General features: G+C 35.5%; 1 protein-coding gene across 2 annotated transcripts in view; it reads right to left on the reverse strand.

The window, feature by feature from the left end:
- Window positions 1–3074: 3074 nt before the first annotated feature.
- The window catches only part of LMBRD1 (LMBR1 domain containing 1), a 94312-nt gene continuing 80921 nt past the window's right edge, over window positions 3075–16465 (reverse strand). The window contains exons 15-16 of one of the 2 annotated variants that reach the window (XM_036248190.1): window positions 3677–3768; window positions 3075–3541 (exon numbers count right to left, since the gene is read on the reverse strand). In XM_036248190.1, the coding sequence (XP_036104083.1) occupies window positions 3425–3541; window positions 3677–3768 (209 nt within the window). In that variant the 3' untranslated portion in view covers window positions 3075–3424. The remainder of the gene's footprint in view (window positions 3542–3676; window positions 3769–16465) is intronic. The other variant, XM_036248191.1, reaches the window with a different exon arrangement.

The following is a 16465-nucleotide window of genomic DNA, read 5'->3' on the forward strand; positions in this document are numbered from 1 at the left end:
AATTTCTCCTTCAAATAGTACCTGATCATTTTATCTTTAATGTCTTTGCTACATTTTAATATATTGCTATTTTTGTTTATCCATTTTAAATATCTACTTACTTCCTATGATAAAAGAATTTTGCTTGCTTGACAATTTCCCCTTGGCTCTGAATGATCTCTAAATCAGTCATTTTCAGAGGACTTCAAAGGAAATGCATTTTCCATTAGTGAAACTCACAACATTTAAATCAGCTTCATGAAAATAAAAAGTTAAAGCCATTCCACGTGATCATGAGGAGAAACTTGGTAAGAATAAATGTAAACTTCTAAATAGGCAGGAGGGAAATATTTAAATCTAAAAAGAAAAAAAAACATATTTAAAAAATACAAGTAGCAAAATAAAAGCTTGAGACTGGTCTGACAAAAAGAAACAAACAAGACAGTTATCCCCAGAAGTCAGTAAATGTACATGTAGTATTCAAGACCAATAGGGTAATACTTTTAAACTTCCAGATAGCAAAATGATCTTAAAATAGGCTAAATACATAGCCCCTTTCATCTAAATGCAGTTTATATAAACTGAAACCATGTATCCAGACTTAAAGCTTTTAACTAGTAAATTCATCTGCCAGTTGAGGGCCTTCCATGTATAAGGAGCTATTCTACGCACCAGAGATGAGGGTAAAGAGACAGATGTGTTCAAGGATATGCAGGCATGAAAGGAGGTAGAAAAGCAAGCAATAAACCACAACACACTGTACAGGGTGCTCTACGACTAGGATAAAACACCCATCTTAGCCTGGGAGACTTAGAGGCAGGGTATCTAAGGAGATAGATTGAGATCTGAAGAATAAAGATTTTTTAAGACACAAAAGGAAGGGCAGAGTATCCTAGGCAGGAGAAACAGTTCCACAGAGCAGGGATATGAAAAATCAGATCCATTCGTTAGTTTGGCTGATATAGAGAGTGTGAGGATGGCAGAGAAAGCTGGATAGTCAGATAAGAAACACACCAGAAAGAACTTGTACATGAGGTGATGGCTTACAGGTTTCATTCTAAAGTAAATGAAGCTTGTCACAGCAAAATAATGAAATAATCTGATATGCATTTTCATCACCGAGGAAAGAGTGAAAGGAGTTGGGACTTGGCAGAAAGTCTACTGAGGAATTTTAAGAACCAATGCGTGTTAGTATGCTTGAGCTGCCATCACAAAATACCAGACTAGATGGCTTAAATAACAGAAATTTATTTTCTCACAGTTTTGGAGGCTACAAGTCCAAGATTAAGCTGCTGACAGGGATGGATTCTCCAGAGGTCCTTCTCCTTTGCTTGTAGAGGGTCTCCTTCTCTGTGTCCTCCCACGGTCTCTTCCTCTTATATAAGGGCACCAGTCATATTGGATTAGGGCCCTGCCTAATGGCCTCGTTTTTACCTTAATTACCTCTTTCAAGGCCCTATCTCCAAGTACAGTCATCTTCTCAGGTGTTGGGAATTAGTGCTTCAACATAAGAATTCTGGGGGAACACAATCCAGTCCAGAACACAATAACTGGCAGTAAAAATGGAAAAGAGGGGATAAATGAAAGGATAGTTAAGAAGTAGAAATCAGCCTGGCCAGTGTCAGTGGTTGAGTATCAACCCATGTACCAAGAGGTTGCTGGTTCAATTCCCAGTCAGGACACATGCCCAGGTTGTGGGCCTCATCCTCAGTGGGGGGCATGCAGGAGGCAGCTAATCGATGTCCTCTCTCATCAGTGTTTCTATCTCTCTGCCTCTTCCTTCCTCTCTCTCTAAAAAATAAAAAAAATCAATATAACTTGATTGGTTGATGAGTCAGGTATACACAGGACATAAGGAGGTATCCTTGACTTTTGGTTTAGGCAATCAGGTATGTGCTGGTACCATTTGTAAAAACAAAACAAAAATCACAGAAAATGTCTTGGTATGCTCAGAAAAGTGAAAAGGTCAACTTTCAACATGTTGCAAATAAAGTAGTAATTTCTAGTTCATAGAAAAAGGAAAAGTTTGGAGCTTAGAAAAGAATAATATAGATGGAAACCAAGGGTATATGAGATTATCCAGAAAGAAAAAGTAACATAAGAGCAACAGGGAATGTAACCTTGATGAACAACTTTAAAGGGTATATAAAGAAGCCAAACCTGCCCTGGCCGGTTTGGCTCAGCGGTTAGAGCGTCGGCCTGCGGTCCGGAGAGACCCGGGTTCGGTTCCCGCTAAGGGCATGTATCTCGGTTGCAGTTTGTCCCCGGCCCTGGTTGGTCGTGTGGGTGGTAGCCACTCGATGTGTCTCTTTCACATCGATGTTTCTCTCTCTCTCTTTCCCTCTTGCTCTATCTGAACAAAGAATGAAAAGGTGTCCTCGGGTGAGGATAAAAAAAAAAAAAAAAAAGAAGCCAAACCTGGAGGCTGGGAAGGTAAATGTAGAGAGACAAAGAATCAGAACAGAGAAATGTGCCACAACAATTAAGGGAGAGAAGAATTAAGTGGGAGATGGTTGTTAATTCCCTTTTTTCAGAAACTTATTTGTATTTTATTTCAAGGATCATAATATGTGCTTTTCATTAGTTCTAATTTGCTTAAGTTAGTAAACTCAGCTACCATTTGTGATGATTTCTTACAATCCAGAATGTACCCAAAATACTTTATCAATATACTATTTGCAAACTCTAAATCTTTAGAATAAAAAAAAAAAATCTTTAAAGCCAATAGTAATCATCAGTAAACTGATTTTTTTCCCCAGGATTAATTATTCTTGACAATACTCCTCTTTATGTTGGGATACAAAGTTTGAGGGCAGCTACCTGCAACAATGTATATATATGCCTTAAATACTGTAGAGGCTAATACGGTGTCTAATGGATTAATATCTGAACAATAACAATGTAACACATTTTGGAATGCATGGTTTTAGAGCACCAAGTAGCTTCAAATCCATTCATGAAATCTGTTTGTATGGCACTCGTGATTTAATGTGGAAAACAAGACGCATAGGAGAGAAACATTTATCAGCTGTATTGTGAATATTATTTTTAGACAATCAGATATGGACACTTTAAAATTCCATTCTAAAAATCCAAAGGCACAGACACAGTGATTTATTATGTTTTTTTAAAAGTGACAAAGGGAATATGAATTCTGGAAGATTTTTAATCAATTTAACTCTATTATACACTAGAGAAAAAAAACTGCACAAACATTCCCTCATAGAGCTGGTAGTTTTATATTTACACTGTTATTATAGCAATTTTAAATGTTAATCTATGATACAATATTGTTGCTTCACAAAACATAAAAATATAGTTTTTTTTAATAGCCATGCTCCCATTTTTGATGAAAGCTATTCAGTTCATCCTAATGAAGTTTAACACTTTTAAAATGCATGCGATACTGCAGTCAGCTTTATAAAATCTTTAAGACAGGAGGTTGTCAGGCAGAATAGACAGAGGGCTCATCATCACTTATGTCTGAATCATCTTCATCAACTCCTTCAATCACTGATTTCTTCCCTTTACAACAGGACACAACTAATCCAATCAAGAATACCTGTAAATTTAAATAAATTGTGTTATTTCTCAATCTAAAGTCATTCAGAAAATAATAAATTTAAAATCCAATGGTATTACTGTGATGCAAATGGACCACTAAGGGTCAAATCATCCCTGGAATACCCATACTTACCCCAAGAAAGGCCCAGTTACCAAAATAGTATGCAGCACTGAAGAACCAGAACTTGTGAAGAAATAGGTATGTCCGGGTGACAGTACACTGATCTAGAAAAGCAAATTAGAAACTATTGTGAGATCATTTCTCTCTTGAAATGGACTATTAATACTATATCTAAAAATTAAGAAAACTAATGACCAAGGTCAAAGAGTCAATAAATATCAGAGACAAGACTGAAATCTAGGTCTGTCTCTAAAGCCCACCTTTTCAATTTCCTACTATAGTTTAAATTACCAACTCATATGACATATTTTTAAAAATGAATGCTACCAATGTAACCCTTAAGTATATTAAAAAATTATATTGCCTAGCCCTGGCTGGTTTGGCTCAGTGGTTAGAGTGTTGGCCTGTGGACCAGAGAATCCCAAGTTTGGTTCCTGCTAAAGGCATGTACTTTGGTTGCAGTTTGTCCCTGGCCCCAGTTGGGGTTGTGTGGGTGGCAACCAGTCGATATGTCTCTCTCACATCAGTGTTTCTCTCTCTCTCTTCCACCCTCTTTCCCTCCTGCTCTATCTGAAGATAAATGCAAAAAATGTCCTCAGGCCCTGGCCGGTTTGGCTCAGCGGTTGGAGCGTCGGCCTGCGGTACAGAGAGACCCGGGTTTGGTTCCCGCTAAGGGCATGTACCTCGGTTGCAGTTTGTCCCCGGCCCTGGTTGGTCGTGCGGCTGGCAGCCACTCGATGTGTCCCTTTCACGTCGATGTTTCTCTCTCTCTCTCTTCCTCTCCCTCCCACTCTATGTGTACAAAAAAAAAAATGGAAAAGTGTCCTCGGGTGAGGATAAAAAAAAAAAAAAAAAATGCCCTGGCCGGTTTGGCTCAGCAGTTAGAGCATCAACCTGCGGTCCACAGAGACCCGGGTTCGGTTCCCACTAAGGGCATGTACCTCGGTTGCAGTTTGTCCCTGGCCCTGGTTGGTCGTGTGGGTGGCAGCTGCTCGATGTGTCCCTTTCACGTCGATGTTTCTCTCTCTCTCTCTGTTCCTCTCTCTCCCTCTCTTCCTCTCTCTCCCTCCCACTCTATCTGAACAGAAAATAGAAAAATGTCCTCGGGTGAAGATAAAAAAAAAAAAATGTCCTCAGGTGAGGATAAAGAACAAAATTATATTGGCTAGTTCAATTTATTTAAGAAGCCTGAAACACCAATCAGAAAGAATATATGTACCCCCATGTTCATAGCAGCCCTATTTACAATAGCTAAGATCTGGAAACAGCCCAAGTGTCCATCAGTAGATGAAAAAGCAGCTGTAAGAAAGAAAGATCTCTTATCCTTTAAAATGACATGGAGACACCTGGAAAGTATTATCCTAAATGAAACAAGCCAAGCAGAAAAAGACAAATACCACATGTTATGAATATAATGAACATAACAGTCTGAGGAATAGGGTAGACCCAGAAACATGGAAGTGGGGTGCAGACTGACAACCATCAGAAGAGGGGGTGGTAAGGGGAGGGAAGAGATAAACCACAGAACTTAAAAAAAGAAAAAGAAAAAAAAGAACAAAAAAAACATTTTAACCAGAAGTGTTAGACATGTTCTAAAATAAAACAGCTTAAGTTTTTCTGATGAACATTAAAAAAAAAGAACAACGTAATCAGATGTGGTTAGTATTAAGGTGCACTTTTCTTAGAATCCAATTTTCAGGATAGCTCAAACTTGAGAGGTTCTTTGAACTGTTTTAATTTTTATTACTTTCTTTCTAAGAATGCTATGGAAAAGATGGCTGATTCTTCATAAAAAATACAAAAAAAAATCATTATATACTAATATGCTTCCTATCTGAACTTTAGATACCATTATAGCTTGAATTAAAAATAGCCCTGACTAGTTTGGCTCAGTAGTTAGAACATCAGCCTTCAGACCAAAGAGTCGTGGGCTGGATTCCGGTAGAGGGCATGTACCTTGGTTGTGGCCCATCCCCGGCCCTGGTTGGATGGTGTGGGAGGCAACCAATCAATGTGTCTCTTTCACATCCGTGTTTCTCACTCTCTCTCTACCCCTACCTCCCATTCTATCTGAAAATAAATGGGAAAATACCCTCAAATGAGGATTAAAAATAATCAATCAATCAATCAATCACATACTTTTCTCTTTCCAAAAAAATATACCTCTTAAAGAGAAAGTGGCAGACTGGTTATTTGATATTTGTGTCAGACACCGTAGTGGTTTTATTCAAATACATTATTTCTACTAGGTTACAAAGTCCTCTATATATCTTGACATATCTAGTAAATGATGTCTAAGAAAATAAATGTTTATTAAAACCATTCAGAAAGGTCTGGGTGGCACAGTATATTGTAACTGATTGAAAAATTGCATATGCTGCAGTTAATACAGGATTCCAACCTCACAAATTTCAGAGGGCTATTATTTATTACAGAAGAAAATCCTAACTTAGAAGGCAACTTTGTTTCAGTCTATTAATTACAAAAGAGATTATGATTTCTGCATATTTTTACCCCAAATGGACAGTGGCAAAAAATTCTACATGCAATAAGGAAACCAAGATCACATCCTATTGCTGATTAAGAAAATGCACTGCTGATTTATAACTTTATGAACTCTCTTCTCAGCTTCAATAAATTAAGTGCTATTTTCTCTTAAAACATAAAACTGAGCCGAGAATTTTGTAGTCCAATTTATTACACAAGGGATCTCATGCACTTTATTTTCTGGCTGTCACATGGTTTTCTGAAAAGCAGCATTTAGGTTTTATTTTATCAAAATACAAGACCAATTATGTAAAGCTTGAGATATTATGTAAATATTTAGATAATCTAAATGTTATCTATTCTAACCCCTTCTACTGTACTTAAACATTTACTTCTACTGCTCAGTACCAAACTGTACAATGTAGTCTCTTTTTCAGGCAGGAAAACATGCAGTGTAATAGAGAAGCAATATCTTCCTTTCATAAGCAAGGACCACACATCTAATGCTGATCTATTGATCCCTCAAGAGCCTCCTTTGTATTCTTTGTTCTTTCTCAGCAGAAAAGTCTAGGATGAATATTCAAAGCTCCCTAAAGAAAACCAAAAAGAATTCACGTAGCAGTGGCTGGACAAATGCTTCCCTCCTCTCCTATATGTACTAGTACCCAAGATTATAGCTTTACACTAGTCATTGGGAGCTCAGTCTAGCAGAGGAGACCCCCAGACGCAACATCCGTGAGCTTTTACCAGGCTCCCACAACATTCTGTTCTCATTTCCATTACAGAGCTTTCTTTATAGTAACATGTCACTTCAATTTACCACTTTTTCAATGAGATAAGCCTGAGTATTCCAAAGAATCTGCCAGAATACCTGGCATTCATATTCAATGATTATTGAAGAAATCCAAATTTTTAAAAAGGGGTATTTTATTTAAAAACCATATTGCTAAATAATACATTTTCTAACTATTTTGACTAAATCTGACAGATTCCAAGGGTATGAAAATAAGACATCTGAGTATGTTTAGAAAATGAAAGTATAAAATGTCCAGCATGGTGAATGAAGAGCCAAGACTCTGTCTCTGACACATTTGGTGTCAAACATCACTTGGCCACTTCTCTGCCATGTGAATGGGCAAATATAAACGGTTGAAACTGTGCTTGTAAAATGGGGATGTTCCATATTTCCTTGTAGTCATTCTAAAGACCAAACAAGGTACACAGTTGTCCTTTAGCAAACATGGAGGATTGGTTCCAGGATCCCTATGGATACCAAAATCTGAGCAAGTCCCTTACATAAAATGGCATAGGCACAGTATTTGCATACTATAACCTTTATTTGCGCACAGGCTATAGCAGAGTGCCTACACATCATGCCATATGGATTCAGCATAGTGCTCAGCGCATGGCAAATTCAAGTTTTGATTTTCAGAACTTTCTAGGATTATCTTTACAAATATTTTTGATCTGCAGATGGTTGAATCCATGGATGCAAAACCACAAATTAGGAAGGCCAACTATATATCAAAATCCCCATGCAAAGTGACAGTTAATATTAATTTTCTTTTTTTACTTTCAAGATATAACTGAACCCATGATAAAGAACACAGTTCTGAAGAGCTGCTCAAATGGTAGCAAGACAAGTAATCTTAAGATTTTAGAAGTATATGTTCAATAGTAGTACAAAAAGTAATTGCTTGGGCATCAGTATCATGACTATTCTGTACATATTCATTTTTTTTTTTTTCTGTATGGTCAAAACAGATACAAATGATTTGGTGAAATTCAAATATGTGTAATTTAGTAACAGACTACCTGCTAAATAGTTATATACCTTTAAATAAAAATAACCAATATGAATGTTTCAAAAATGAAGACAGGCTGGAGCTTATGCAAAAATGTCTGTCTCCAATTATTTTAAAATCAAGAACAGTATCTCCCATAGCTTAAGTATTACATGAGCTCCACTATACAAGTATAAACTTGTTTGAAAAAAGTCATTCAGCCTTCTCAACATTGCTAACATTCTAAACTTTAAAAACAAAAGTTTTCTTACTCATTTCCATACTTAAAGATATTTTGGGGAGTCGGAGCCTGACTGAATTAGAAATTTCAGGGCCAGAACAGGGATTACAAGACAGAGACTAAACTGGCCAAAGCAAGTAAAATCAAGTCATTTTCCCCAGAGGTCTAAAAAACCACTCAGTGATATTTTAAATTGGCTTATATCCACCAATTATTTTGCCCACCACAAATAAAAACTTGAATACTTTTTTTTCATATTGTTTTTCTATCACGTTTACCATTTTTAAAGGTTGTAGATTTGATACAAGCCTTCTAAAATAACATAAAAAGGTGAAAATATTTTTAGTGTTCTCCTTTGCTGTTGAAAATGGCACTAGACCACAAATCCACACACACAATGTGTATGTAACAGCTCTTTATAGTTATATTTATCTTTATATTTAGTGGCACATGTCCATAGAAGAGTTGGGTTAATAAGCCTATGCACATATTCTATATTCCAGCAATGATTCCGCACTGAATAAAGGCGGGGGGCGTCCCTCCTGACCATCTGCCATCTTCCAGCTGCTCACCTGAATCACACATATCTAGTTCTATAGATTTCTTTCTACAGTTATCTAAAAAAATTATAAATGACTATTTTGAATTTTGACCTTCAAAGTAAATTCAAGTTGCTAGATGTTTCATCTTGAGATTGTGTTCTAAAATCAGAAGTGTTCAGCAGCCTTCTGACTGTTGTTCCACAAAAGAACATATACAATTTCCAATTAAACTAAAGAGTACATGTTAACAATGAAAAACTAAAAATAGGGGCTGAGATAAAAATTTCCTAATGACAAGTGGCTATATTAAAAAGAAAAAATTTAAGAGCCTAGAAAGCACATCTAGATAACACGAATAAAATCAAGACTTTTGAATCCTGCTACTACCACACTTCCTCCATCCCTTCTCATTCATCATTAATCCAGATAAATAAGTTACAGAAAGTGCAATTAAACCATTATTTTTTCAGGTAATAGCAGCCACTATAAATATACCTGATAAACGTTATTTTATGTTATGTATTTCCGTTTTCCTTTTAGACTATTTGTATGTCTTTGCTGATCTGTGCTGACTGCCAATGAGATAACTAGTTATTAAGTAGGATAAATACACATTCTACTTTAAATGTATTTTTTAAAACAGCATTTAATGTTGATTTAAGTCACAAGTCATGTTATAGCTTCACTTGAAATTAACTTAGAATTAATTATACTCTACATTTGTGATTTATAAAAGGAATCCTTATATTACATACGTATATATAGAGAGCATATTTGAAAAAACTCATGTACCATGGCAAATGATTTTTAAAGCAAATATTTTGTTTGACTAGTGACAAACCAGCAGGAGAGATTGGATTATCTAGAATGCTACTTCATTTCTCATGGTTGTCCATGATTATGTTAACTTTGGTTTCTGATTAGGGTCTTGTTACTATTAAATATTTATAATAGACATATAAATCTTAACAGTATACTGTTAAAGAACCTGGACTTAATTTTGACATGATTAGAAACTATTTATCACATTCTTGCAAGGGAATTACATGAGTGGAGTGTAGACTGACAGTGAGAATTGAGTGTAAGAGATTCACCAAGTCAAGAGAAAATCCAAGTAAAAACATGAGCTGCCAGAATAGTAAGGAAGGTTGGATATAAGATGTATTTGGAAGTGAAATCCCAATTAACCATTGTTTACTGTCAAATGAATTTATAGCATATGAAATATACACTTATAAAAAGATTTGAGAAACTAGCAACATATATCCAAATAAGAAAAGGGAGGGCAACAAAAAATTAAAATATGCAATAAAAATCAAAGTTGTATATTTATCTTAAAATTTAAAAATGGCATACAGTTAAATCAATGTTTTGCTAAACCTCACTGGAGAAACTGAGTAACAAGAAAGAATTGGTGAGCATCAAAAATCACAGAAATTCTAAGATTCGTCAATCTGGTTCCTGCTTCCATGTCTCTGGATCTATTTTGTTTGTCAGTTTATTCTGTTCATTAGATTCTACATATAAGTGAGATCATGATGAATCTCAGAGGGAAGCAGGGAGGGGGTGAGGGAAGAGAGTAACCAGAGACTTATATGCATATATTCATAACAACGGACACAGACAATAGTGTAGTTAAGGCCTGGGGCCAGGAGAGTGGGGGGAGGGGGTCAATGGAGGAAAAAAGAGGGACATTTGTAATACTTTCAACAATAAAGATAAATGTTTTTTGAATCATAGAAATTCTAAAGGAAATAGTTTTATTATATTGTATAAATACAAAAATTGTATCAGGCCAATAAAGACAGCACATGCCAGATTTTCTTACACACAAGAAATGAGATTTATAGTGACTATTTTTAAGAATTAGTATTATTTGTGTGGAGCTCTGAATATATTTAAATTTAAGGTGTTTCTAAGGTGTTAAAATATGTATTGCTCCTTTAAGAAAGAATACTGATTATGTTTGTATTATTAATTGACCATATGAAATTTATAAAAGGGAGTTACAATGGTAAGCATTAGCACATAACCTATAGAAACAATCACAAACTAGATGACGCTCTAACGCCAAGGTTGTGGGTTTGATCTCCAGTCAGGGAACGTAGAAGAAGCAACCAATAAATATATAAATAAGTGAAACAACAAATTGCTATTTCTTTCTCTCTCTAAAAATCAATCAGTAAAGAAAATTGAAAAAGAAACAATCACAAACTGTATCAGTGAACTCTAAATTTACAAGATTTATTATTGATTAGTCTGAATTAGGATAGTCAAATAATAAACAATTGTTTCCATTACCTTACCTTTTTTTATAAAACAACAGTAGTTTAAGGGATATAGTAGAAAATATTAGAGTTAGAAACAGAAAATTGAGATTTAGTTCTTGACTCTGCCACTATGCACTGTGAGACTGGCATTTAACCTCTAAGTATCAGTGTCTCTATATAAGTGACATTGACACAATATCTGCTTGCAGTGAACAGTGACAGGATAGACTGACCGGGAATTAAATTTAGAGAGAAGACTACATATAATTTTAAAAAAGGAAAGATGGATGTTTTAAGAATAAGCAACCTCAAGCAAGAATCTATAAATAAGTGGCCAAGAAATTTCACAAAATTACCTAGGTTGGCTTTGATGTGGACTCCACAGAATTTAGAAACTTTATACCTAATTAACTTCATTATATTGTCTTAGTTGAACTTTTATCAACACAATCAAAATGTCACCTAGCAAACTACTTTGACATCAAGTGACTTTCTATTTCTCAAGGAAAAACCAGGAATAATGATGCTCTAATCAATATTCAATTTTCTGGTCTGCATGGCAACCTTACTTGAAAATGGACACAATATATCAGCTATCTTCGCCAATGATTCCAGCCAGTATCAATGAGGGCTTCTTTTTTCCAACTCTATTTTACCTAGAAATTATGTGACTATAAATTTGGCTTTTCATACATATTCTTACTTCTAGTTTATTAGTTATATTTCCTGTGGTAAATGAATAAACTATCATCTGGCTAATATATTAGTTTCTTCTTTGTTCAGTTATCTGAAGCCAAATACAAATGCTGGAGACAGGTATGGGCAGCATTCTCAGATAACAATTACATGTCATCACTCTAACTTCAGTAATCTTTACCCACTTGATGGACAGAATTAAATCAAATGAGGCTATCAACACAAGCTTTTTATCTGTCTAGTAAAGTAATACAAATTTATAGTACTTAATCATGAAAAAAGTATTTTAACCTGTTGAAAACAAAGCTTTCTGGTTCAAGATGACAGAATGATCACAGGCATTGGTTTATTGTCCTTCCCAGGATGTAATTAAAGCATGAAAATAAAGCCAGGAGCAGTCTTTAAACACCAAAGAGAATGGGAAAAAGGCCATCAGGTGATGAAAGATTTTAACAAGAATCTGGAAGATGGAAAGCCACATACAAAAGGACTCCCGTAAAACAGCTGGTTTCCTTTCTATTTATTTTAAAGTATATTTTAAACATCAAGAAAACCCCAGTCACAAACTTTCCAATGATAACATTTCCTAGTTCCTAACACTTAGATACAAATTAACATAAAAATGAATGATTTATCAGATATCTACAGAAAACCATCAGCATGAGGGGGAAAGAACAAGATAAACAGAATTGTCCCAAGATAAATAAAATTGTAATTTTACTTATAGAAAACCATCAAGAAAATTTTTTACTATCTTCTGATATTGAAGAAGCTATTACATCCATATGATGAAGATGCTTGAAAAGAACAATCAAGACAATAAAGTATTTGAGAAAGTAAGACTATTATATAAAATTTAAAAATTCAAGCTATAGTTTTAAGATAAAGCTTAATATGTAACCAAGAATCTAAAACAAAATGGTAGGCAAAAAGTATGAAATATGAGAGGAAACAGATGATCAGTTGAAGATATCAGCACTAATAACCAACAGCTTCCTAAAGGAAAATGGAGAAAAGAGAAACTAAGCTTCAAAAGCAGATACAAACTGGAATTAGATTTCTCACAGTTAATAATAAAAGACAGATGAAGTAATGCCTTTAAAGTTTTAACAGAAATGATTTCTTAGGAAGAATTCTAAGCACAATCAAATGACCCATCAGTTGTAAGAACAAAATACTTTTCAGATATATATTTTATGCCAGCATTTGTTTTTATTTTTAACTTTAGCAAAACTGGGGGCTTGGTAGAAGAAATCAAGAAAGAAGATATGGGTTACAATGCATCAGAGGCCCAATAAACAGAAATTATAACATTAGAAAGCAGAATTAGAGCCCGGCCGGTGTGGCTCAGTGGTTGAGCATCGACCCATACATCAAGAGGTCGCCAGTTCGATTCTCGGTCAGGGCACATGCCCAGGTTGTGGGCTAGATCCCCAGTGGGGGACATGCAGGACGCAGCCAATCAATGTTCTCTGTCATCGATGTTTCTCTCTCTCTCCCTATCCCTTACCTTCTCTGTAAAAATCAATAAAGAAAAAAAAAAATGAAGTCAGGAGGTACTTAAAAGAAAGTAAGTACAATGGGCTTCATCTAATAAAGTGAGCAAGAAGTTACAAACTATTAGGTATATTAATATGTTATTTTAATGACATTTGTTCAAAAAGAGAAAGAAAAGGAAGAAATAAAAATAAAAACCATGGTTCAGTTCTACAAATGTTGTTTGATGGAGACAAAAAAAAAATATGTATTTTCTTACCTCAAGGAGCTTACATTCTTATAAAAGAGTAGGACAGAGGTCTGCTATATAACTATAAATTAAGACAGCTATATAACTATAAATTAACTATATAACTATAAATTAAGGTAATATCATTAAGTATAAAAAAGAGACTGCAAACATGTTTGGAGGTTCAAAAAAGAGGTTCAGGTTTGAAATAAACCTTGTAAGATGGTCAGGATTCTGGGAGAAATGGAGTAGAAACTGGCTGTGAAGGGAGGGTTTGGAAGGATACGTGGTGATGGATGGAGACCTGACTTAGGGTAGTGAACACACAATGCAGTGTACAGATGATATGTTGTAGAATTGTGTACCTGAATCCTGTATGATTTTGTTAGCCAGTGTCACCTCAATAAATTCAACAATAAGGGAAAAAAGTATATGTAATCTGAAAAAAATATTTTATTTATGTATGAATCAAACATGAAGTATCAACTATTATAGTAACTCCTTTAATAACACTGGTTTTAAACAGAAGTAAACCTCTTCTATATTTTTCAATTTTTTTTTTTTTTTTTTGCTTAGAGGCCAACGTTTAGATGGAAGAGTAAAAAATTAATGAAATTCATTATTACTTATTACTGATAATGTAAGTGCTTGAGCAATGTTGCTTATTTATTTAGATTTCAAAAAAAATTTTTCCTTGGATGCTCAGAAGTTCAAGTAGAAACATTCTATTTTCTAGGAAAAAATGGTATCAAGAATTTAAGAATTAGCCATCAACAAATCATCAAACAACAAGTGTTGGCGAGGGTGTTGAGAAAAGGGGACTCTAATACACTGCTGGTGGGAATGCAGACTGGTGCAGCCACTATGGAAAACAATATGGTGTTACCTCAAAAAATTAAAAATTGAACTTCCATTTGACCCAGTGATCCTGCTTCTAGGAATATACCCTAAGAAGCCTGAAACACCAATCAGAAAGAATATATGTACCCCCATGTTTATAGCAGCACTATTTACAATAGCTAAGATCTGGAAACAGCCCAAGTGTCCATCAGTAGACGAATGGATAAAAAAGCAGTGGTACATATACACAATGGAGTACTACTATGCAGCGGTAAGAAAGAAAGATCTCTTATCCTTTGAGACGACATGGAGGGACCTGGAAAGTATTATCCTAAGTGAAATAAGCCAAGCAGAAATATACAAATACCACATGATCTCACTTATATACGGAATATAATGAACATAACAGTCTGAGGAATACGGTAGACCCAGAAACATGGAAGTAGGGTACAGACTGACATCCCTTAGAAGAGGGGGTGGGGGTGGGGTGGGAAGAGATAAACTGCAGAACTTACATGCATGCATGCATGACCAATGGACATGGACAACTAAGAGGGGGACGGGGTGGGGATGGGGTGGAGAGGGGGGTGCCAGTGGGGTAAAAAAGGAGAAATATCTGTAACAAAAAATAAATAAAAAATTAAAAAAAAAAAAAAAGAATATAAGAATTAAATTTTTTCAAAGTCTCAGTATCTACCTCTCACTCCTAGTTTTTAATAAACTGAAAGGAAAAACGTCCTCTCTAAAATCAGTATCTACTTGACGGATGCATAGCACTATCTTGTATCTCTGTTTTCATCCTTAAAAAGATTTAACAGTGTTTTTTCTTTAATTATAAAATAAAGGCCACTAGCAAAAAAGAATAATAAAGTATTTGCTTATCTTTACTCCAAATTTCATTTATCTGAGATATAGCTAGACTTTTGGATTGATTATGCACAAAAGCACGAAGAGATAATAAACACACTCTTCGTGTGTGTGTGTGTGTGTGTGTGTGTGTGTGTGTGTGTGAGCTAAGCTACTTAATTTCAGTAACTCCATTCTGACCCTCAGTTGCGGCAAGTACATACCCTGGTGGTTTTTTGTAAACATGAGGGCCTTGGAAAACCCAGAGAAAACCATAAAGATAAGGGGGTTAATGATGGCCTTGGGAAACTCAAAGGAACCATGAAGAGAAAGAGATTAATGATTTCCCTGACGTCTGTAACTGCTCCTCTCGCCCCTTTTGTATCAGTTCCCCCCCTTAACGGTGCCAAAAGTGGCGCCAAGAGAATGTAGTTTTTGCCTTTAAAAGCAGGCTACAGCCCTGGCTGGTTTGGCTCAGAGGTTAGAATTTTGGCCTGAGGTCCAGAGAGACCCGGGTTCGGTTCCCGCTAAAGGCATGTACTTCGGTTGCAGTTTGTCCCCGACCCTGGTTGGGTTGTGCGGGTGGCAGCCACTTGATGTGTACCTTTCACGTCGATGTTTCTCTTTCTCTCTCCCCCTCCCACTCTATCTGAACAAAAAAATGAAAAAATGTCCTCGGGTGAGGATATAAAAAAAAAAGCAAGCTGCAAAAATACTCGCTGCTGTTGATTTGGGAAGACTATGCCCCCAGAGCCCGCTGGTGAATAAAGTGTTCCTTTCATTTACAATTTGGCTGTGCATCTCTGATTATCTCATTGACACATTACAACATGTGTATGTAAAACATATGTTAAAACATATAGAGCTATATTCTTACAGATACTATATGTGATGTTATTTCAAGTATCTTCACTGATGTATGAACATCCAGTTGTTTCTTTTTGTATTATTTCTAATCTAGCCATGGTGGAAACTGGTCAGCTATTAGAAGAGTAAGAAAATGTGAATATGATTTCAAGATTTCCATCTGAATAAATAGTGTAGGGCACATAAAAGGAATAGTACAACTCCTCCCACCCCATGACATGAGGATAAGTGGAAGGGGAAAGGAAAGTTCAGTCTTAGTTTTGAAGGGTTGATAGGGCATACATTTCCATACAAATAAACTAGCAGGACTTAGAAAATAAGACAAATATAGATTCTGATTTCTTGATTAAATTATTGAATCCCCCTTATTCAACAAGACGATTAGGCTTATTCTGCAAAACACCACTAGAAATCCTCACTGATCTAGCAAATGTAACCTTATTAGACTAACTACAGTGAGGAAATACAAGAAAGGGAAAGACAGGGAATATTTATAAGGTTT

Source organism: Molossus molossus, unplaced genomic scaffold, assembly GCF_014108415.1.
Source record: "Molossus molossus isolate mMolMol1 unplaced genomic scaffold, mMolMol1.p scaffold_m16_p_8, whole genome shotgun sequence".
NCBI classification, from domain to species: Eukaryota; Metazoa; Chordata; class Mammalia; order Chiroptera; family Molossidae; genus Molossus; species Molossus molossus.